At 57.4% G+C, this 23,050-nt stretch overlaps 1 protein-coding gene across 4 annotated transcripts; it reads right to left on the bottom strand.

The window, feature by feature from the left end:
• Positions 1-53: 53 nt before the first annotated feature.
• On the bottom strand, positions 54-21,322 carry TMEM94 (transmembrane protein 94). 4 transcript variants are annotated; one of them, XM_074388969.1, is made up of 31 exons: positions 21,079-21,322; positions 14,871-14,990; positions 14,423-14,550; positions 13,995-14,131; positions 11,963-12,165; positions 11,145-11,296; positions 10,715-10,817; positions 10,417-10,503; positions 10,031-10,147; positions 9,625-9,681; positions 9,230-9,334; positions 8,916-9,080; positions 8,478-8,687; positions 7,658-7,973; positions 7,347-7,520; positions 6,850-6,952; positions 6,527-6,744; positions 5,626-5,804; positions 5,399-5,537; positions 5,025-5,140; positions 4,782-4,881; positions 4,352-4,460; positions 3,961-4,150; positions 3,630-3,707; positions 3,244-3,329; positions 2,305-2,386; positions 1,836-1,984; positions 1,623-1,717; positions 1,441-1,534; positions 1,088-1,258; positions 54-902 (listed from the first exon to the last, which is right to left on the bottom strand). In XM_074388969.1, exons 1-31 carry the CDS (start codon positions 21,130-21,132, stop codon positions 830-832), a joined length of 4,110 nt encoding a protein of 1,369 aa, XP_074245070.1. In that variant the 5' UTR covers positions 21,133-21,322; the 3' UTR covers positions 54-829. The 4 variants fall into 4 exon arrangements, with proteins under 4 accessions (XP_074245070.1, XP_039332158.1, XP_010340732.2 ...); XM_039476224.2 differs by having other exon boundaries at positions 8,928-9,080; XM_010342430.3 differs by having other exon boundaries at positions 5,626-5,807; positions 21,079-21,321.
• Between the last annotated feature and the right edge of the window lie 1,728 nt (positions 21,323-23,050).

Below are 23,050 nucleotides of genomic sequence, written 5' to 3'. Positions count from 1 at the left end.
CACTGCCGTGGGTGGGCAGACCCTGGAGTGGCCTTACGGACCAGCCACAGGTGTTTCTTAAGCAGTTGACACATTTTAATACAAACCAGTCTACATTCATTCCTAAAAGGCTCATTTCCAGTAAAAAATATACACCAGTAGAAACTTCTCCCAGAACTGGGGCAGGGGCTGAGGAGACCTGGGCCAGATTCCCCAAGACATAGGCAGGCAGCTTGAGCCAGGCACAGGAAGAGGCTCCAGGGCGAAGCGGGGGCCCTGCTCCATCTTCATCAGGTGGGAGACTCCCCCACAGAGGGAGAGAGGGGAGGCACTCGGGGCCACATCCAGGCCCCTGCCCCAGGAGGATGGGATGGGGAGCATGCAGCACCACCCTGCCCTCCACGGCAGCCTTGGGAGTTGGACACGTCGGTCAAGGCGGCGGCGGCTGCTGCTGCTGCTGCTGCTGCTGCTCCTCCTCCAAAGAAGGTTCGCTTCAAGGCCAGGGACCCACAAGCAGAGGCACTGGGGGGCAAGGGGTCCCTAAGGGGGCAGCCCACAGGTGAGGGGGTGAGGGCCCCTCTAGGGAGCACCTGAGGCCATACATTCAAGAGTGCCTCTGGTGAGGTCCAGGGAAGAGCCAGGACTGGCCGAGGGCCCCGCCCGTCAGCTGCTCCACAGTAAGCCCCAGGGCTCAGGAAGACAGCGGGGTCTGATGCGGGGAGCTGGGCTTCCAGTGCCACGGGTGCAGGAGCAAACCCGGAAACATTCATGATACCAGCTCCCCTGTTCAGAAATGGGTCTGGCTTTAGCCCCAGGGATGGAGGCAACTGTGGCCACCACAGCCGGTGGCTCAGAAGGGAGAGTTCATGCCCAGCTTAGTTTCAAACTGCAGCTTCTGTCGCTTCTGGTAGCGGACTCGGACCCTGACAGGGCAGAAGATTAAAGTACAGGTTGGCAAAGATCCTTAGACCAGGGGCCCGGGCAGGACAGCAGAGGAGGAGGGAGGGATGGGCAGCAGAAAGGGGGGGGGGGGGCAGTGTCGCCAAAGGAGTGATGGGTTTATGGAACATGGTTGAGCCCAGAAGGAGGTGCCCTGCTGGCAGCTCACCGAATCTCATGTAGCTTCACGACCTCATTGGTGACCACCACAAGGACCAGGGACAGGCAGCCCAGGAGCCACGTCAGCAGGGGCACATCCTCCAGGCCAAAGTGGATATGGCTGTCGCTGTGTGTCCACAGCTGCAGGTCCACAGCTGTCTGGACCACCTGACCCAGCAGCCTGCGGGAGGTGGAGGCCCCGTGTGAGCCCTGACACTGCCTTCTTCCCTGCTCTTCCCAGTACAATTAGCTCAAGCAGGGCATGGTTAAACCCCTGGCCCCAGTCCCGCCCTCCAGTCCCTGCCCGGCAGAGCCCCTCTCCTTCCCAGCCGCACTCCACCCCTCCATCCTAGCAATACTCACACCACAGGCACTGTCACGGCCCACCAGAGGTTGGTCAAGGGGCTCTTTCTCCACAGGGGCTTGGTGCGATGCACGTGGGTGATAGAAATGAAGACTGGGGAAAGTGGGGCAATGTGGTGTCAAACTTCCACAGTGGGGCCTCTCCCCACCATCATCTGCACCCGCCCAGAGAGCCCCCTCACCAGTGTGCAGGACAATCAGGGCGGCCGTGAGCTTCTGAGCCGACAGCAGTCCGTTGGCAAAGTCCTCAAACCAGGATGGAGCCCTGTCATTGTTGCTGCCAAAGCAAGGCGTCGGCTCAGCCCCTCTGGGGCCACAGGGAGGTAGGCTGGGGTGGGGAGGGAGGAAGCCTCGAGGTGAGGCAGGCGATGATGGCTCTTGGGGCTGGGACCCACCTGGGCAGCATGATGGATGAGCAGTTGGTGAGGTTGCGGGTCCGGGAGCTGTCACAGAAGCTCTGCAGTGTGAAGCCAAAACAGATGAGGCACGAGCTGATGGTGAGGCTGAACTTGAGTAGGAAGCAGAGCAGGAAGTAGTGCTGAGTCTGCCGGGGAACAAGGCCAGGGCACTCCTGAGGCATACAGCCTTTTTGCCAGCCGCTCCTGGCTCTTCCACATATTCAACAGGCTCTTAGTAAATGGTCAGGCTTGGGGGGATAGAGAGCTCACGCCCCACCAAGGATCTTTCCCAGTTCTGTGCCGCCACCTCCTCTTTGATCTGGGGGATGACTAGGAACCGAGTGCCGGCTTCCCAGTTCTGCTGAAGTCCCCATCCAGAGCCTTCCAGATTAGGCCCTCTCTCCTCCTGCACCCCTCAGTCCCTTCCATGCTCACCTGCAACGCTCACAGGGTCTGCTTCACTTACCTTCTTAGGAATGGACTGAAGGTTTTTCCCTGTTGCCATAGACATGATGGAACTATGGGGGGGCTTCCCCAGCAGCGAGATGCTGAAAAGCAGAGATAAGGTACAGGGATGGTGACAGTGAACCTTGTCCCCCAGTTCTCACAGAGGGAGCTTCTAGGGAGTCTTGAGCGTGAGGTCGAGTCTGGTGAGGGGATGGAATGAGACAAAGGCCGGGCGCGGTGCTCATGCCTGTAATCCCAGCACTTTGGGAGGCCAAGACAGGTAGATCATTTGAGGTCAGGAGTTTGAAACCAGCCTGGCCAACATGGCAAAACCCCATCTCTATTACAAATACAAAAATTAGCTGGGCGTAGTTGTGAGCACCTGTAATCCCAGCTACTCAGGAGGCTGAGGCAGGAGAATGACCTGAGCCCAGGAGGCAGAGGTTGCAGTGAGCAGAGATTGTGCCATCGCACTCCAGCCTGGGTGACACAGTAAGACTCTGTCTCAAAAAAAGGCTGGATGTGGTGGCTCACGCTTATAATCCCTCCACTTTGGGAGGCCAAGGCAGGTGGATCATGAGGTCAGGAGTTCAGGACCAGCCTGGCCAACACAGTGAAATACCCTGTCTCTACTAAAAATACAAAAGTTAGCTGGGTGTGGTGGTGGGTGCCTGTAATCCCAGCTACTCAGGAGGCTGAGACAGAACTGCTTGAACCTGGGAGGCAGAGGTTGCAGTGTGCCGAGATCACGCCACTGCACTCCAGCCTGGGCCACAGAGCGAGACTCTTGTCTAAAAAAAAAAAAAAAAAAAGGCAAAGGAGGTTCCCTCCATGCCTCCTGTATCAGAGAAGGTGAGCCCTGAGCAGTTCCAGAACCCTGGGCTCCTGGGGCTGCACAGTGACATCCAGACTCCTCCTGCTTGGGTGTGGGGGGTTGGGGAGCTACATGGCCTCTCACCTGAGCAGAGGGTAGCAAAAGCAGGACAGCCACAGGATGTCAGTGGTACTCAGGAGTGGCGGCAGCTGGACCAAGCAAGAAAGGAACTAGAGTAGGAAAGAAGCCAAGAGCCACAGTTCGATTCAGGCACAAAATAAGGGCATAGGAGCCCCCGAGCTGCCTTGCCTTGGGCCCACATAGATGCTCACATCCTGCCAGAGGGAACTGAGGCCAGAGGGAATACTCTTCTGCCAATGAGGTCATCTTGGAAAGCCCAGGAGCTTCACAGAGGCTCTAGGGGACCCCTGGACTGTGCTGTTACCCCCAGCCTCCCTCCTCAGATTCTCAGCTGCTCGAGTGAAGTGGTGAGTAGCACAGGGGTGATGCCTGTGTGGGCCCCACCTCACCTGGATAACCACGAGAGTCAGCTGGCACTGCAGCAGGAAGAGGAAGCACTTACGGATGCCATAGGTGGCGTGCCGAGCCTATGGACCAAGAGGGACACATTATGGCCTGGGTCTGCCTGGCCTCTCCCAGGCCCAACAACTGACACACTTCAGCCAAGAGCCAGATGCCCAGGATGCTCCTATGAGGGGAGCAGAGGCTAATGTAACTGCCTGAAAAGGCCCCACTTGGAAGGCTGGGGCATGAGGTTCCTGGGTCCAAACAGGTCCTGCGCCACTGCTCCCACCCCAGGTGGGCCCTGCCTTCTTCTCCTTCGCCTGCCGAAGCTCCCACCTGTTCGATGAGCCGGATGATGCTAATGGTCTCCTCCTGGCGAAAGGTCACGGAGCAAGGCAGGCTATTGAGCTGCCCCGACAGCTGCAGGGGAGAAAGGCCATCCGAGGCCTGGGCCATGCTGGTGCTGGTGGCGTAGCCAAAGGTCTCCCAGGAGCAACGGGACGGGTACAGGGGATCCAGGGCAATGCTGCTCAGGATGAAGGACACACACCCTTCAGCTGCATCTCCCACAGGACTGGGCACGCCCTCCTTCTTCTCCCACCGTGCCCAGGTGCGTTGGTCTCAGCTAGGGTGAGGTCAGCTGTGGTACACATCCCCAGCCCCATGCAGGCCCATTGTGGTCTGGAAGGTAGAGGCTGGCCCACAGGCTCTAGGGTCCTGCTCTGACCTGATGTCGCTCTGGAGGAAGAGGCAGCTATTCCGCAGGTTGGCAGAGCTGCCCAGGCAGCAGGTCACCTCCCCGTACTCTTGCATGATCTTTATCATCTCACACATGGCTGAGAACAGCATATGAGGGCATAAGAGTCAGGCAGACAGAGTGCCACGTGGGCGCTGGGTCTCTACCCACAGGACAAGAGAGTGGGAGGCAACAGGAGGCGGCCCCTCTTTAAAACAATCCCAACCCCCAGCAGCAGGATCATGTGAACATCGGCACTCTTGACTCCAACCCACAGGATTCCCCGGCTGATCCCAGCCCAGTTCCTTCACTCCCAGCATGGGAAACCTACATCCCTCCAGAGCTCACGGGGTGCCCAGACCCAGGCAGAGCTCAGCCGAAGGGACCAGGCTGCCCAAGTACCCTTGGCCACAGCACTCACTCTCCGGGGTGCAGTCGGTAAAGAGGGGCACTAGCAGGGGCACGTTGTCAATGTTCTGCAGGTGGGGCCGCACTTGGTGGATACCCCGGGGCAGCTTGGCCTGGAGAGAGCAGATGCCAGTGGCTTCAGGATGGGGATCAGCATCCCTCCCCTTCATGTGCCTGCCCACCACCTCTCTACCTCTCCCCTCGACCAGCTATGGGGCCACTACAAGAACATGTGAGACAGATCCTGCCATTGTACCCGGTTGGAGTCCTCCAGGAAGCTGGGGATGTCGCTGTCCGTAGGCTGGAAGCTGATGAGGTCCGAGTGGCCCTCCTCCTCCATGAGGAGGAGACCTTCTGCATCGTCTCGGGACACTGTGGGGACAAGAGCCTCTCCCTCACCTTTGGGCCAGCCTTCTGTGGGCCTGTCCTTGCCCTGCAGATGGCAGAGAATTTCCTGCCTCCGTCTCCAATCCTCCCTGCTGACTGCCGTTTCCTGCAGGGACATCAGAGCCATTTCCCAAGGGAATGTACTTATCCGGAAAGTTCTCTGGAGGCTCTTCCTGGCTGGGGCTCTGAGGAGGGGAAACCTCCCATCCCCACCCAATCCCCACCCAACGCCTTTGCCCTTACCCTGATTCAGGTCATCATGCAGGGAGCCTGCATGGCTGGGGCTAGAAGGGGGGATCTCAGAGCCAGGCATGTCACCGGTGGGTGTGAGGGAGATGTGGCAGTTCCAGCCTGTCTCCAGGCCCATTTTTTCTGCAAACACCTGTGAAAGGCAGACGGCCTTGAACATATGGGCCCAAAAGCCCATGGGAAACAGAGTTGGTGGTGGCAGAGGGGATGGCTCTCCCCACCTTGCTTTTGAGCTCATCCTCCAAAGAGAAGTAGACAAAGCGGATGCAGGCGTTGACCAGCCCATCGATGAGGCGCACGATGTCCAGCCGGGCCTGGTACTGGGAGGACACCATGCCCATGAAGATCTGGCCGCTCAGGGCCTGCATGCAGTCTTCCTTCTCCAGCACCTCCCCGATCCCTTCTTCAGGCAGGCACGAGGCACAAAGCCCAGCCAGGACACACAGGACATAGCCCGATCAGGACATCCAGGAACCAGCAGATTCCAGGAGGCAGCCGGGGCCACACACACAGATGCCACACCCAAATCAATGAGCACGCAGGCCCCAGGGGACCACACACAAGAGCACACACACACAGCCAAGACACAGAAGGTGCCGACAGACACAGGAAGAAAGACAATGAAAGGTAGGCATCAGTCAGGTGGCTGAGCTGGGAGCCACGACAGGGCATGGCTTTAGCTCCTGCTCAGTCCTGCTCCAGGGCTGGGGTACTAGCCCCACCCTCAACAACTGCTTCAGTTCACAGTCTCATGGGTTCTCTGGGCCCCTCTGCACCAACAAGGTGAGAGACCTGGTCTCCTGTCTGATTCTGCCAAGCCTAATGCTGCATGAACGCTGGTTGGTAAATTCCCAGGAAAGCACTCTGATGCACGCTATCCACTTGAGCATCATAACCAACCGGAGAGGCAGGCAAAATGAGCTTCTCCTGGTAAGGGAAAAAACTAAGGGACTCCACGTGTCACTGGATGGTGTCGCACTAACGTCCCAGCCTGGGGCTGTGGCCACTGCACCCTTTGCTGTGGTGGGTGCCAGGGCCCTCCAGAAACCCTCCCCGCCTCCTGGGCTTCTGCAGCCCAGGGGAGCCCCAGCACTGGCCCTGCTGGACAGACACACGAGGTACCGTCAGAGCTCCAGCTGCTGCGGCGGGCGTTCTGCTTGATGGGGATGGTGCTGGGCAGCTCACACGTAGTGAAGATGCTGCTCTGGCCGGGCACCTGTACCAGCTCAATGCACTTGCCATTGAGCTGAGAGGACAGGGCACAGTTCATGGGCTTGTAGGCGAAGGCGGAGCAATACCCAGACAGGCAGGCTCGCTGGTAGAAATCCAGCACTTTCTTTCTGCCAGGGAAGCAGGCGGAGGTGAGTTGAGCGGTCCTGCCTGTGAAGGGCAGGGGCCCCGGCAGAGCAGCTGCTCTTGCTGCTGGCCTGCACTTCCTCACCCACCTGTCTGATCCCGAGAGAGGATAGATGTCAGCTCCGTCCCAGAAGTCTGTGCAGGCCTCCAAGACCACGTCAGCAGTGCCATGGGACAGCATTTGTTCTGTGCCTCAGGGGAGAGAGGTCAGACCCTGAGTGTCGCTAAGCAGCCCCCCACCCTCGCTCTGACCTGACAGGCAGCACGCTGTCCTCCTAGAGAAGGGCGCTGAGGAGCCCCTGACAGAGGAGGAGACTCCCTGGGACTCACGATCAGGCAGGCTCTGCAAGGCTACTAGGCTTGGAATGCAGACACCATATCCCCATCCTCTGGACAATCCCAGCCTCTGCAGCCAACACCATCCCAGCCCTGGTCCCCAAGTCCAGCCCCTGCCACAGCAAAGCACTCTGGAAGCAGCCCGCTGTTCCTCTGCCTCCCTAGCAATGGGCAGGGATGGACAGAGCCCCCCTGCCAAGCAAGTTCTGGAAAGTCTGGCCTGGTGCTGGCCGAGGTGGGCAGGACTCACTGGTGGTGGTATCTTTAATGAAGAGGCTGATCATGTGGCTGAGGGGAGGGCGCCGCTTGGTGACACAGGAGAGCCGCCCCAGCGAGGTCTCCTTGACTGTCTCGGCACTGGGAAGGCGGTATAGGGCCAGGTGGTTCTCCTGCTTGAAGAGCTCCTTGGCCCCAGGAGTGAAGCCTGGAGGACAGGGGACAGGAACTTAGGGCCATGCCCTGGCAATGCCCAGCCAGGTCCATGAAGTCCCATGACGAGTTGGTGCTGGGCCTCTTCTAGGAGGCAGGTCCAGCCAGCCATCCCTGCCAGGGGGGCCGTACCAATGAGGCGGGCAAGCTCGCAGAGGCCCCAGGGCACATGCACGGGCAGCACGGCGCTGTGGCTCTCTTGCAGGGCGATGTTGCACAGGTGGTCGGAGAACCGGCACAGGCGCTCGGTGACGCTGGCGTTACACAGGTTCAGCAGCACGTTGAGGCCGAGGGGTTTGAGGGACGTGAGGTGCAGCTGCCAGTTGGAGTCATCAAACTGAATGCAGGAGGGGTTCTGCTGGTCCTGGGACAGGCTCAGCATCTCCAGGTGGTAGTCGCACACAAAGTCCTCTGCTTCATAGGGGTCGCCCTCCATTCCAGGCTGGGTCTAGGGGAGACATGGAGGGGAGCCTCAGCCCGGGAGGGGATGTGGGGAAGCAAGCGCTGGCTCCATCTGCCTCCCAAGGCTGGGGAGGGCGCCTGCCCGTGAAAGGCACCCTTCCCAGGAGAGAGCTCCTGCCCACTGTCTCCCCTCCCCTCCCTCCTGCAATCAGCTTCCTGTCCTTCTTGGGCTCCTGTCTGCTTCTAGGAACTTATTAATATATCTCATGACACTGGCAGGAGCCAAAAAGAGGGTGGCCAGACCAAAGAGACACAGTTGAGGGATCTTTTGTGGACAGGGAACATCTCTGAGAGGGAGTCTGGTGTGTGTTTGGAAGGTTCCAATAGGGAGACCAGAACGGAGGGGAGGCTCTGTCTACTTCACAGCAGGGACCAGGACAGAGGGCGGGAACACCTGCTCTTTCAGACCCTATGGGGCCAGGCTGGCCAGGGAGGCCAGGACGGGCTGTGGCTGAGGGCGTGGCTGCCCCGTGCCACCTCCTCCCCTCACCTTGCTGGGCTCTTCTTCACCACCCTCGGTGTCCCTGCTGAAGCTCACGTTGGAGCCAGATGGGTGTTTGCTGCGGCCGTGCGCTTTGTGGTGAGAATAGGGCTCAGAGGGCTTGGGAGCCTCCCCAGGCCAGTCACCGCGCTCCTGCTCGCTGGAAAGGTGCAGGGTGTTGTTCAGGGAGCCAGCTAGGAGGGCGTCTCGTTCATGGGGCTGCAGAGAATGAGGAGCACAGGCCTAGGACCAGTGGCTCCTGCAGACCAGTGAGGCAGGATGCTGCTCGGTCCCCTCGCTACCTTGTGCTGTGGCTTCACCTCACCTGCTCAGCAGATCCTAATGGTGCCCGAACCCTCCTTTGCCCTCCTAAACCTCACCCTCCCTGGCCAGGCTCCAAGGCTAAACAGCCTGGCCCAGAGTAGGGCCCATGGGAGCCGGCCGTACCTCCTCCTCTACCTCGGGATGGCAGAAGGAGCGGGTGGACAGGCCATCCGTGAGGTCCTCATGGCTGCTGTGAGGGGGCTCCACCTTCCCGCTGAAGAACAGCACAGTCTCTGGGCTGGGATTTGGCCATGACAGGATCCCCTGTTTGTCCACACAGCACAGGACCTGCATGGAAAGCGGTTGAGATGGGAAAGGGGCCTGGCATTAGCCCACCCAGCCCAGGGGCCACTCAAGTTGCAGGTGGACAGCCCAGGCCCAGCCAGAGAGCAGGACGGGCACGACAGGGGCCTCCCCGCCACATGGCCCACCCTCACCGTGACAGAGCCCAGGCTGTGCAGCAGGCTGGAACTGTGGCTCAGCGTGGGCGACGTCCCCCGGAGCACCCTCAGGAAGTGGCCCCAAATGCAGCGCAGCATTTCCTGGTGGGAGAGGGCAAGTCTGCAAGGCCATTCAGGGCTCAGCCTCATTTCCCTGGAGACGGCCTCTAGGCAGAAATCCAGGGGAGCCCCATGAAGTTGGGGTGGAGAGGCACTTCTCTGGGGCAGGGCGTGGCTGTGTAAAGGGAACAGGCCCAGGTTATGTCCACATGCGGCGGGTGGACATGGGGCTCCAAGAGCCTGGCTGGAGGCTTTGCAGCCATAAATAAGGGAGTCCCAGGGCTGCGGCTCTAGAGACCTGTGGGAGAAGCCATCCTGGGCCAGTGCTGTACCTGAGAGGAGACGGCCTCCGTATAGCTGCTGAGAGTGTCCTCTGAGAACTTAGCCAGCTGCATGGAGAGAGGGTGAGGGCCTCAGTGAGGAAAAAGCCAGCTTCACACAGGCTTCTCCAAGCTGGCGGAGGTGGGGCCCACACCAGTGGGACTCCCAACCCCTTCGGTAAAGGGCAGGGTTGTCCTGACTCTCCATCTGGTGGAAGCCAGGGTAGGCGCTCACCCTGACCCAGGGCCTGGCTTGGAGGCCCTTCTGGAATAGAGAGGGCCCGAGCCCTGGAGAGCCGCCTGGGCCAATCAACACGCTGAGCCCAAGGTGGGGCTGGACTTCTGCCCTGTCGTCTGGCACAGCTAACTCCCTCTTTCTGTTCCTGTCACTTCCCCCAGATGCCTTGGAAAAACCTACCAGGGAGCTGGGCGAGGCCTTGCTCATCTGGGCCAGGACACGGGCCTCTCCACAGGCAGTTGCCAGAACCCAGAGGACTGGAAAGAGCAGGGGGAGGATGGGCAGGACACCATTCACCTGGGAAGGAGCAGACCACACAGACGGCGCCTGAGCTCTGGGCCTGGGGAGGAGGGAAGGGAAGGGCTGCCCTGGCCCCACAGCCATTCCCTGGGCAGGAAGGGCCAGCTCTCTCAGGGGCACGAAGGGAAAGAAGTGAAAGAGGTGTTCTTAAGCTGAAGCTTGAGGGGACCTCTGGGCTGCCGAGAGGGAGGGACAGCCAGGGTACTAGAAGAGCCAGCCCCTCGGGTCGGAAGGAAGCATGACAGAGAGGACAGGGTGGTCCTTGCCTGGAGCTGGAGGAGGGTGTACTGCCAGGAAGTGACCCCCGGAGCACTGAAGATGAAGCGCAGGGCATTGGTGATGAGGAAGCCAGCCTGTCGGGAACAGCAGAAGCACAGCCTGGACCCCTTGGACCTCCTCCTCTGCCTCGAGGGGGACCCAGGTGTGCCACTCCCCTTCCTTTGCTACTCCACAGGCCAGCTTGCTCTGGGACCCTGTGTTCACTCCTGCTCATGTGAGTGGCCTGAGACCCCCCCATGTCCAGCCCTCTCCCTTGCCCCCGACGCACAGCCCCACCGCACACACCAGGACCACGGGCACAGCATAGTGTAGCATCACCGACTGCACTGTGAACCGCTCATTGTCCAGAGCAGTGATGGGGCGGGACAGGGCCATGTCCAGGCACCATCTGCAGAAAGAGGTGACTGTCAGTCCCACTCAGTGGAGAGGCCAGAAACCTGCACCTTGGGAGGATTCTGGGCCTCTCTGCCAGAAACCACCTCTTCAAGTACCGTGAATCCTGCAGTTCCAAACTCTGCCCTGGCCCTGGCCTGCGTTCACCTCCAGAGCTGTCCCGTCAGAGTAGAGATTGGGAGAGGGCCCCACCTAGTCTAAGAATTCTCACAAGAGGCTAAGGACAGGAGCCTTGAGATGAACAGAACCCCTTTCTTGTCAGTCCCATCCCCCTCTTCATGGAAGGTACCGGGGACAGGAGGAGGCGGGGTGGCACCCCTACCTGACATTGTCAATCACAGGGGTCTCAAGGACACGGAAAAGCCGGTGCTGCTGGGGGCTCTGTGGCCCTCTCTCCACTTCTCCCCGGGGCGAGGGTGGAGGGGAGAAGGGGGGGAAGAGGTCTCCCGGCTCCAGGACAATGTGCTCGTCATCCTGCCGGCAGCAAGTGGGAGGGTTGGGGCAACGAGAGGGTCCTATCAGAGGCCACTCTTCCTGGACAACTCGGCTAAGTACAGACCTCCCCTGGGGTTAGGGACCATCAGTTAGTCCAGAGTCCACTGGGGCAGGGCCTGCCCTGGACTGGATTCTTAGCTAGAATAAAGAACAGTACAGGGGACCAGGCATGGTGGCTCATACCTGTAATCCCAGCACTTTGGGAGGCCGAGGCAGGTGGATCACCTGAGGTCAGGAGTTTGAGATCAGCCTGGCCAGCATGGCGAAACCCTGTCTCTACCAAAAAGCATAAAAATTAGCCAGGTGAGGTGTGGTGGGGGATGCCTGTAATCCTAGCTACTGGGGAGGCTGAGGTGGGAGAATCACTTGAACCCAGGAGGCAGAGGCTTCAGTGAACTGAGATTGCACCACTACACTCCAGCCTGGGCGACAGGGTGAGACCCTGTCTCAAAAAAAAAAATAAATAAATGTAAATAAAAAATAAATAAAAAACAAACAAAAGAACAGCAGGGTGATGGAAGATGTTCCAGGGCCTCTGCCAAAAAGCCAGTGAGCTGGCCGGGAAGCTACAGGGTGAAGTCGGGAGCCCCTCCCGCCATTGCCTGTGGACCGCACATCCAGGGCAAAAGGAAAGCCTCAAGCTACCTTGATCCCCCTCAGAGAAGCAAACGATTCCTGGCCAGGCCTCAAAGCTATGATGTCTCCTTCAACCAGCAGGCTGACTGGCAGGTTGACCAGGTGTCCGTCTCTGTAGGCCCAGTGCAGGGACCAGGATGGTGCAAAGGGCATGTGGAGGTCTGGATACATGGCACTGGGCCACTTGATCTCCCTGCCATCCCTGAGGGCATCTGAGGGAAATGGAAAGGGGGAAACAACCCTCTCAGCCTCAGCCCTGCTCCCCAGTCAGATGCAGCAACACCTCCGAGCACTGCCTGCTACCCAGTCAGATATAGCAGCACCTCCGAGCACTGTCTGACCACTTCCTGTCCAAAGAGGTCTGTTCCAACACTTCCTTGCTTTCAAGGACACCGCCCTTATAAAGCCCTTCCCAGCCACTCCAGCCCCAGTGCCTCTACCTCCTCTCAACAACTGGAGCTGTCATTTCTCTGTACCCATATCCCATTCAGATACACTTCACAAACAGTGTGAAGGGCCTGTAAGAGGTGCAAGGTGGAGACAACATGGTCTCTGGCCTCAAGGAGCCATGACCCAGTGAGGGAGATGAGACATGTGGACAGATAACTCCAAACAAGGCAAACACGGCCAAGTGTTAACAAAGATCCCCGTACTGCTGGAGTCCAGAAGAGGAAGCAAACCGACTTGCTGGAGCAATCAGAGGTGGCTTCCTGGAAGAGGAAGCATTGGGGATGGGCCTGGAAAATGCGTGAGAGTTTGTCAGCTGGAGACAAGCAAGGGAGAAGCTTACCAGCAGAGAACAGGGGACAAAGGCACAGAGGCAGGTTGACACATAGTGGGTCTAAGACTGGTGAGTAGTTCTAACATGAGAATGAGGAGAAAGAGAAGAGGATGGAGAGGAAGGTGAGCCTGCGCTGGAGGCTCTGGGAGGCCACGTGTGCATGTGGGACGGCTTCCATAAGCAAGAGGGAGCCACTGATGCTCCCAGGCAGGAGACTAAGCTCTGGAAAGCAGGGCCCGTTTTTGCTGTCACCATTGCACTCCCAGTGCCTGGCATGTGGTTGCAATTAGCCATCTCAGAATGAAAAGACAAATTCTCACTTAGCACCTGAACATCACTGCCCGGTTCTGTTGGAGGAAGGTCTCATGAGCGGGCGCTGCTTCTCCAGAGCACCACATGCCCCTGAACAGCAGGAGCCACAGTCCCTCAAAAGAGCCTAAACAACCCGCAATCCACAGCCAAGCTTCATGAACACCACCTGAATAAAAGGCCAAGCAGAACTCCAAGCCAACTCCTGGCTGGGCGCAGTGGCTCACACCTGTAATTCCAGCACTTTGGGAGGCCAAGGCGGGCAGATCACCTGAGGTCAGGAGTTCAAGACCAGCCCAACCAACATGGAGAAACCCCATCTTTACTAAAAATACAAAATTAGCCGGGCGTGGTGGGGCATGCCTGTAATCCCAGCTACTCACGAGGCTGAGGCAGGAGAATCACTTGAACCCAGGAGGCAGAGGTTGCAGTGAGCCAAGATCACACTATTGCACTCCAGCCTGGGCAACAAGAGTAAAACTTCATCTCAAAAAAAAAAAAAAAAGAAATCCTCCAAGCCACTCCCTTCCCTTTTGGAACTGGGCTGCTCCACCTCAGGCTCCCGGTCCCCTACCCCAACCCGATTCCTGCAGGTATCTCTGTCTACCCCCACGTCTCCCAGCACAGAACACCAGACAAGATGGACTTGAACGAGAAAACTCCAACCATCCTCCCGCCATGTGGGGGTCTTCCCTGTTAGTTTCCCAACACGAGCCAGCCCAGAAGCCCACCCGCCACCCCTAGCCTTCGTGCCTGGGCACCCACGACCGTCCCACAACTCTCACTGCCCTGCTCAAAAAAGGGTGGGCATCCTTCTAACACCCAGATGACAAGAGCCCCTGCAATGCTGGCCACAGGCAACCCATCTGTGCTGGGGTAAAGGAGGGGAGCCCGCAGGGCTCTGTTATCCAGGTCATCTTTTCCCACCAACATGCCTGCCCTTGACCTCACCTTGGATTTGGTCGATGATCCCACGCAGCCTCCGCTCTACCTCCCGACGCTTCAGCCGGTCTTGACGCCCAATGAGCACAAGGTTGAGAAGCAGCAACAGGAACAAGGCCGAGGCATTCACCAGCCCCACCCCACGGCTGGTGAGAGGAAAGAGAGGGGCACCCACAGAGAATGAAGGCTCACCCACCCAGCAGCCCCCAGGCCACAGCTCCCCTTCCCACCCCAGTCCCTTGTGGAAAGAGTGTCCCATTCTGGTGCCCTGTCACCAGCTAGGCCTCTGACCCCAGTCAAGGGACTGAGGAGGTTTCCTTACATCCCAGGAGCAGCTTGGAGGTGGCAGCCCCCTTGGAGCCCTGGGCTGTCCCGAGTGCTGCAGCAGGATGGAAGGGACAGCTGGAGAGGTTGAGGAGCAGCCCCTGGGTGTGTACCTCCCAGCCGGCTGGCCCCCGAAGCAGCCCAGCAGCAGCAGCACAGCCAGGAGCATGAGCGAGGCTCCTGGCCAGTGGAAGCAGGAGCAGCGGTTACTGTGGTGGAGGAAGCTGCTTCTCCACACCTCCTGGGAAGGAACAGGGAGGGGGCGGTGAGAGGCCAGTCCCACTCCAATCTGGCCGCCTCCCCTCGCACCCTCCCCAGGCCCCATGGGCACCTTGGTCCCCTCCCTTTGACCTCGGCTGTGCTCCAGCCTGTTGAGCTCCTGCAGCAAGCAGGCTCGGGAGCCACTCTGACGGGAACCCCAGTTGCTTTCTGATATGTCATGAGGCCTCCATTGGGTCACACCGCCCAGGGTGACAGGGTGCGTCACAGCCCTGAGTAGCGGCCTCCCACACTTCCCTGCCATCCCAGCCAGGCCCTGGCGGCCCCAAGAAGAAGCTTCACCTTCCAGGTCAGACACTTCTTCCGCTCCCTGAGATGTCCTTCCAGCACTGCCTCTAGCTGCTCCTTGAGGACGCTGAGGGCCTTCCTTGTGGACAGGCCCAGGGCCGAGGGAGGCTCGCCCTGCAGGCAAGCACGAGGCGCTCGGTGTCACTGCCAAGCCAAGGCGGGCCCCAACCCTCCCCTTCCCAGGCCCTTCATCCTTCCCCTCCTCTGGGATCCTCACAACTCTTCCCCTACCAGCTCTGGTCCCTCAAGGTATGACCAGGTCCATCTCTACCAAACTGCAAAGTGTTCAAGTACACAGCCTCCTACCCTACTCTCTAAAGCCAAGTTAAAAAACAAAATGTCTTTCTATATTCCATGTTCCCCAACTCACTTTCCCCGCTGCCACCACCAGACTCCCTGCCCACCCAGGCTGTGTTCCCCACTGATCTCCCAATTTATTGCAACGGACAAGTCTTTGATTGCATGGTTGAAACAGAGTCTCGCTTTGTCTCCCAGACTGGAGTGCAGTGGTGCGATCTTGGTTCACTGCAACCTCCATCTCCCAGGTTCTGGTGATTCTCTCGCCTCAGCCTCCCGAGTAGCTGAGGTTACAGGTTCACACCACCATGCCCAGCTAATTTTTTGTATTTTTAGTAGAGACAAGGTGTCATCATGTTGGCCAGGCTGGTGTTGAACGCCTGACCTCAAGTGATCTGCCCACCTCGACAGACAACTCTTGCTTCTCCTTCAACACTCAGTTCAAACATCACCTCCTCTGGGACATTTTTCCAAAACCCAGGGCTGCACTCAGGGGAGGTTTAAATGTCAGCATCCTGGGCAACCTGGCCTGCAGCCTGCACCTTACAGAACTGTAATCATAGATTTACATGCCTGGTTCTCCCACCAGACTGCAAATTCCTTAAAAACAGGCATTGAATTCTTCCATTTCCACACACCCTTACCATCCAACTGCTAAAACAATGCACAGTACACACAGCTCAATGAATACTTGCTGAGTGAATGAATGAATGCACAGATCCCAATGAAGCAGCAACAGGAACAATCTGAGGCATTCTGTAGCTTAGTCAAGGTTTCACCTTAATCAGGGAATGTCAGCCCAAAATGTAGAGCTGAGACATGCAGCTTTTAAAAATGGATGTCTAGGCTCCACTCTGGACCTAATGAACCAAAATTTCTGGGGATGAAGCCAATCCCAGGTTAGATTTTTTTTTTTTAGCCATGCATGAGCAAAAAAATTTGTATTTTAATTTTGCTTACACTTTTCTTTGTCTTTTTATTTTTTCCTTTTTGTGGAGAATGGGGTCTTGCTATATTGCCCAGGCAGGTCTCGAACTCCTGGACTCAAGCTATCGTCCCACCTCTGCCTCCCTAAGAGCTGGGATTACAGGCGTAAGCCACTGCACCCGGCCTAGTTTGTTTGTTTGTTTGTTTGTTTGTTTAATTGAGACAAGGCCTTGCTCTGTTGCCCAGGCTGGATGCAGTGGCGTGGACATGGTTCACTGCAGCTCACACCTCTCAGTCTCCAGCGATCCTTCCGCCTCAGCCTGCAGAGTGGCTGGGACTACAGACGCAAACCACCACACCCAGCTAATTTTCTTTGCATGTTTTTTGTAGAGATGGGATCTCAATATGTTGCCCAGGCTGCTCTTGAACTCCTGACCTCAAGCAATCCTCCCTCCTCAGCCTGCTGAAGCGCTGTGACTACAGGCATGAGCCACCACAGCCCAGCTCTAAGGCCCTAGGACAAAGAGCCCCAGGAAAGGCAATGCCTGAAGGAGGAATGAGTCTTTCCAGGGCCACCTGAGGAGCATTCATGTGAGCTTCCATCCAGAAAACCTCCTGAGCAAGAGGAGCGAATCCCTAGACCTTAGGCACCAGGAAGGGACTTGGGGCAGCCAGAGAGGAGTCTTGGCCACAGGCTGTGGGGCTGGTGACCCCTGGCTGCCTCGTCTCACTGCCCTCCCCGCTCTCCACATGGTCCACAGCTCCATCTTCCAGAGTCCTGCCCTGGCTGTGCCCCCTAGCCTTCTGGACTTACTTTTTTCCACCTGTCTCCACACACACCCGCTCCTCGTCAACCTAGCCTCAGCCCTGGCAGGAACACATTCCATAACCACAAGTGGCTGCTGGGCCAGGGGGTGCTGTCCTGCTGCCACAGCTTGGCATCACAGGATGTGCCTGAGTGGAGCCCCCAGCGCTGGCCTGAGAGATGGGCTCAGCTTCCAGAGTGGGCCCAGCCCCAGGATTCCCCAGCTCCCTTGCCTAAATCTCACCTAATCCCCGCTCTCCACAGTGGCTTTGGGGGATTATAAACAAAAGAGCTGCCTCTTCCCAGAGGGGATAAACTGGTTATTTCAGCTCAGGAAGAAATGGCCCTCTGGGCAGGGGCCTCATACCCCCACATGGGTAAATACTGTGCTCCAACCCACCCACCTCCCTTTGGCAAGGATCTTGAGGCTTCCCAAAGAGGCCACGGTCCAGGGCAAATTAATGTCTATACCCGTCGTACTGCCTCCCGGAGCTCCTGACATGGAGGGAAAGAAAGCTTCAGGGAGGGTTGTAAGGGAAGAACAGAAACAGGAAGAGGAGCCCATAGGCCTTCTCTCTGAGGGGCTAGATACCTGTTCCTCCCACCCCAGGGAAGGGGAGGATCTAGGAGACACAGAGGCTGTACACAGAGACCCCTGGCCTCCAGTGCCTTCCCTTCAGGCTCAGCCTTCTTCTGAGCTTCCTCGCCACAGAGAGGGAAGTGAGTGTTCCCAGGACACACGTGCCTGGTCCAGTCCTCCAGAAATGATCAAGGGAGAAACACAATGGAGGCAGGGAGAGCTGGCCTGCAGAGGGGGAGGCTGTCTGTCAAGAGATGGGGACTGGAAGGGAGGAGGAGAGGAAGGACCAGGCAACTATACACGGCTGGGAAGATGCTCCACCTATAATGAGGACCACACTCAGGAAGGTGACAGTTTCCAGCAAGGCAGAGAAAAGGCTAAGAGGAGTAGTCAGAGAGCCAGGGAGGTGTCCCTCCTCTGGACAGGCCTGAAGATCTTGGACATTCATCGATTCCCGTGGGCCACATGGTGGCTGTCCTGACACCTGCTGCCTCATTCCAAGCAGCGCTAAACCAGGATCTCCTCACCCCACAAGGCCATCATCTGCTCTCTTGCTGTCTCTAACCCCAGGTACCTTGAAGCTGTGCTCTGCTCCCCTCCAGGTGTGGGAGGTATGGGCCAGAGGGTGGCAGATGCTTCCAGGCAGGGCACCTGCAGGGCTGTCTGTGTGCATCTGCCCCCGCATGTTATGTCTGGCCGGGGACACCAGCTCCAGACTGGCAATTAAAGACAGCACAGTAGAGGAAAAATAAGCCATTCTGTAATTACATGCTGTCCAAAGGAAGCGCTTGCCTGCACAGGCCAGCCCTGTGGTGAGGACCCGGCCTTCTGGGCCAGTCTGCTCTTTGTAGCCTTCATCTGAGCTTATTCAACTGCCCAGGCATTCACCTCTTCCCTTTCCAGCAGGGGGTCTGAGTTAAGGGACAAGTCACTGCTCTCTCTTTTTTTTTTTTTTTTTTTTTTGAGACAGGGTCTTGCTCTGTTGCCCAGGCTGGATGGAGTACAATGGCACAATCTCGCTCCCTGCAGCCGCCGCCTCCTGGGCTCAAGCAATTCTCCCACCTCAGCCTCTAAGCAGCTAAGACCACACATGTGTACCACCATGACCAGCTAGGGTTTTTTTTAGTCTTTTTTTTTTTTTGAGATGGTCTCACTCCTGTTGCCCAGGTTGGAATATAGTGGCGCCATCACAGGTCACTGTAGCCTTGACTTCCCAGACTCAGGCAATTCTTCCACCTCAGCTTCCTGAGTAGCTGGGACTATAGGTGATGCCACCACACCTGGCTAATTTTTTGTATTTTTAGGAGAGATGGAGTTTCGCCATGTTGCCCAGGCTGGTCTTGAGCTCCTGGGCTCAAGTAATCTGCCCACCTCAGCCTCCCAAAGTGCTGGGATTACAGGTGGGAACCACTGCACCTGGCCTTTTACATTTTTTTTTTGTAGAGATGAGGTCTTACTATGTTGCCCAGGCTGGTCTCGTACTCCCAGGTTCAAGCAATCTTCCTGCCTCCCATATTGCTGGGATTACAGGTGTGAGCCACTGTGCCTGGCCTGCTTTCTTGGTCATTGTGCCTCAGGTTTGACATGTGACATAAGAGCAGAAGACCTTCATACTTTCTGAAGGAAGTTCATAATGGGTTGGTGGGTGAGTGGGCTCTGCCAGCCTTTCCCAAAGTGTGAATTAGGCTGCGTACCCGACCTGCCTGGGCACCGATGGCAGGGCATAGCGAGGGAACAGGCGCAGTTCTTACGATCTGAGAAACAGAAATACGGGTTGACACACACAAGCTGAGGTCACCTTTTCTTGCCTCCTGGGGCCAAGATGGCTGAGCAAAAAATCTAACCTGGCCTTAAGTACCCAAGGGTGACATGAGATTCTCAGAGCTTTCCACATGCTAAAAACTCCCACAATGCCAAGGGGAAGGGAGGCCCTGCTTCTCAAATTACATGGATGCTTTTCAGGCAGAACTAACCCCATTCCACTGCACTGCTCAGGCTTAACTGGAGCAAGAGCAGAAAATAACATAGCTGTAAGGAAGTCCTGACTCGGGAGAGGCAGGCAGCAAACAAACGCCCATCACAGGGCTTGCTCTTTCTGTTCTATCATCAAAGGGACACTGACAGAGCATGGGGATTTGGAGGAACAGCAGGGTGGTGAAAGAACTCTATCCATCAAATCAGAACCACAAGGAGTCTGCCACTGAACAGGCCCAGCTTTGGAGGTCTGAGGCTGCATAGGCTAAGACGCCTTCAAGAGCTGACACACCTGAGCTCTCCTGCACCGCTTCTGTCAAGTTTCTCACTCAGAGCCTAGGCCCTGTCCCCTCCTTTTTTTTTTTTTTTTTTTTTGATACAGAGTCTTGCTCTGTTGCCCAGGCTGGAGGGCAATGGCATGATCTCAGCTCACCACAACCTCCACCTCCTGGGTTCAAGTGATTTTCCTGCCTCAGCCTCCCAAGTAGCTGAAACTACAGGCGTGCACCACTATGCCCGGCTAATTTTGGTATTTTTAGTAGAGATGGGGTTTCACTATGTTGGCCAGGCTGGTCTCGAGCTCCTGACCTCGTGATCTGCCCTCCTCAGCCTCCCAAAGTGCTGGGATTACAGGCGTTCGACACTGCACCCAGCCGCCCTGTTCCCTTTCAGGGATCCTTCATGGTGTTCTGGGCACAGCAGCTGCTCTCCTTCCTACTCCAGCTGTTTCAGGAGCAACAGAATCAAGGTACCCTAGGCTCAGGTAGGCAGGTTATGAATTTAGACCTTGACCTTCAGCCTTGACAACCACAGGTAACTGTTAATTAGTACTGGCTGGCTGGGCATGGTGGCTCATGCCTGTAACCCCTGCACTTTGGGAAGCAAGAGGATTGCCTGAGCCCGGGAGTTCGAGACCAGCCTGGGCAACATAGTGAGACCCTGTCTCAGGGCTGGCCTCCTCTCTGGGTCCCCACTGCCTTTGTCAGTGCAGGTATGGAAGGGCCACAAAGCTGGACTCCACACAATGCCCGAATCACAGAAGCAGAGATTCAGCCACTATGCACTCTTCTGAGTTGGGCCAGACACAGATGGACTCTGTCTGCAGCCAGGCAAATCAGAGCCTGGAGCGGAGCTGCTTCCTCTTCCTGGCTCATGCTGACCTTAGCACTTTCACCCACATCCTTCCCCACCTCCTGTAGCCACCAGGGCCTAGGAAAAAATCCTCCCTGCCCTGGTGGTTCCTGTCTTAGTTCCCCACATGGTCCAGCAAAAAAAGTGCCTTCACTGGCCCTGAGGAGGGCTGGCATCCCAGCCCTGAGCTTCTGTCACCTGCGCATGAAAACCCACATGCCTTGGCAGGGTGTGCCCTGAGAGGCTATGGTCCAGTCCTGCTCTTGGTGACTCGGGCACCTGGCTGGCAGCTCCCCAGGCACACTGGCCTTCTGGCTCTCATTCCCAATCCCCTACCCAGGTCCCGGCTACCCAGGCTCATTCAAGCAGCCTCCCATTTTGCATTGTCTTCAGGACTCTCACAGCAACTGCTACCCCAAAGACTCCCACGCAAAGCAGGGAACATGGCATTTTTAAGAGAAGCGTAAAAGCCCCGCTAGCATACTCACTTTGCTGCCTTTGCCCTGATGGGGCATCCATAGCTCTGTCTGCTTAAAGAGCATGGGCCAGAGCCTGAGCCACAAGCAGTCAGCTGCAGGAACTTCCAACACCTCCCTCAAAGGGGGGAGGGTGAAGAGAGAGAGAGAGAAAAGAGGAGAGAAGAGACGGAGAGAGCTGAGAGCGTGTGAGCAAGGAGCCAGGTGCTGCGGAGAATCAGGCGCAGCAGAGCAGAGCTTCAATCTGCTGATTAATTCAGCCTATTTCCAGTCACGCTGCAGATTCAGGGAGGGAGGAGGAGGCAGCAGCCCTGGAGGGGAGGGAGGGAGGAGAGGAGAGGAAAGAGAAGGAGGGAGGAAACAGGAGCGTTGAGAAGAGAAAGTTTGTCCGATGCTCTGCCAGATGTCCGGGAGCTTGGCCTGCTTTTCAGAGGAAGCCACTGTGGGGTGAGCTGAGGGGCACCGTGCAGCCAGAATATGGACAGACAGACAGAGGGACAGATGGAGGAGAAACTTCCCATCCCAGAAACCTGAGGACAACTGCCAGTATCAAGGGGAACACTGGGACACACAAATACCAGCTCTCTTCCCAAACTACCTGTCCTTTGCCCCCAAGTCACTAGGTAAGCCTATCATCCATGAGAGCCCCCTGAATCACATGGCAACCCCCCAGCATGAAGTCAAGCCAACAGCCCTTTCCACAGTTACAGCTGCAGGAAGGAGGGGAAGGGGGACTTGTGGGTTATTAATAATAGCAGCACATCCTGTGTGGAGAGGGTGGGACGGTCTGGCCACTGAGAAGACTTGAGCAGTGACTTCTAGGAAGGCAAAGCCCAAGGCCAGGCAGCTGGCAGAAGGAAGGATCCAGCAGGGAGGGAAGAGCCAGCCCAAAGGGCCTCTGAAGACTCTAACACCTTCCTGCCAGGTAGCATGGAGACCCCAACAGCCATGCAGGAAAGAGCAAGGCCAGAGCCGGTGATGTCCCAGTGCATTCAGACACACCTGCCCAAGTGCCCAGGCATACCCAGGCCCCAAATCACCCAGGACCCGCATCCCCCAGGCAGAGAGGACCCCAGATACCTGGGGCTCCTGCCTCAGCACATGCCAGAGCATCAGGCAGAGCCTGAGTGAGTCGTGGCTCGAGAGGCATCGTTCAGGGAACCTGAGTTTGACATACAGGATGCTCTCAGCACAGGCACCCTGGGTGAAGGAGAGGCCAAGGCACGGGGAGTAGATGGGACACTTCTCTGCCTAAAGCCATCCTTATAATGGGGTTACACGCCCCAGAGGAGAGGAAACAGCCTAACAGGTCCCAGAGCTGGAGAGTGTGAGCTGGAGCCTGAGCATGTTTCTCCAGGGCCCTCCGTTTCCTAGACGACACCATCTCGAGCTGCAGGGAAGAAGGAGGCTCAGCAGCCCAAGCCAGCCTCCCCCTCCCCTTTCACAAGCGCAGCTCCCTGTGGGGCCCCCAAACACAGTGCTGAGTGAGAACAGAAGGGCGGGCCCCGGCAGTCCAGAGGTTAAGAACAGGAAGACTCCACGGAAAGCAGGAAAGGTTGGCAGTGGGGGTCAGCTTCCACGCCAGCCACTGTGAGGATGCTGTTGCTCTGCAATCTGGCTGTAGCAAAGAGAAAGACTCCTGTCCCATCTCTCGTGTTCCCAGAGGTGCTGCTCAGGTGGGAGCTACAAGTCCACAAACACTGTCCCTTCTATAAGACAGGCCCCAGAAAGAACAGCATGCAGGGGCTGGCCCATGTGCTGTGCAGGCCCCAGTGCAGCCCTTGCTGGGCCCTGCCTCCCTTCCTACACTGCCCACTTCAGCAAATGGAGAAGGGAGCCCTGCACCCAAGCAGCAGGAAGCCAGGCTGTCACTGCTGCAGCAGGGCCACTGTGGGCTGGAGGACCGGGGACAGGGGAGAGGGCTTTGAAGGAAAGACAAAACTGATGGGTCAGAAAGAGAAGGGCAGGAAGCAGAGAATCATCT

Source organism: Saimiri boliviensis, chromosome 17 (genome assembly GCF_048565385.1).
Source record: "Saimiri boliviensis isolate mSaiBol1 chromosome 17, mSaiBol1.pri, whole genome shotgun sequence".
Taxonomy (NCBI): Eukaryota; Metazoa; Chordata; class Mammalia; order Primates; family Cebidae; genus Saimiri; species Saimiri boliviensis.
Note: the sequence above shows the minus strand (reverse complement) of the source record. Positions and strands in the feature narration are given on the sequence as shown.

Excerpts from the sequence above, each read along its gene's own strand:
- TMEM94 (XM_010342430.3), bottom strand. The coding sequence starts at position 21,132 with ATGCTCTTTAAGCAGACAGAGCTATGGATGCCCCATCAGGGCAAAGGC. Across the intron at positions 14,991-21,078 it reads ATCAGGGCAAAGGCAGCAAA|GGCGAGCCTCCCTCGGCCCT; the intron begins GTGAGTATGCTA and ends GCTTGCCTGCAG. Across the intron at positions 6,745-6,849 it reads CCTCTCTCGGGATCAGACAG|AAAGAAAGTGCTGGATTTCT; the intron begins GTGGGTGAGGAA and ends CTTCCCTGGCAG.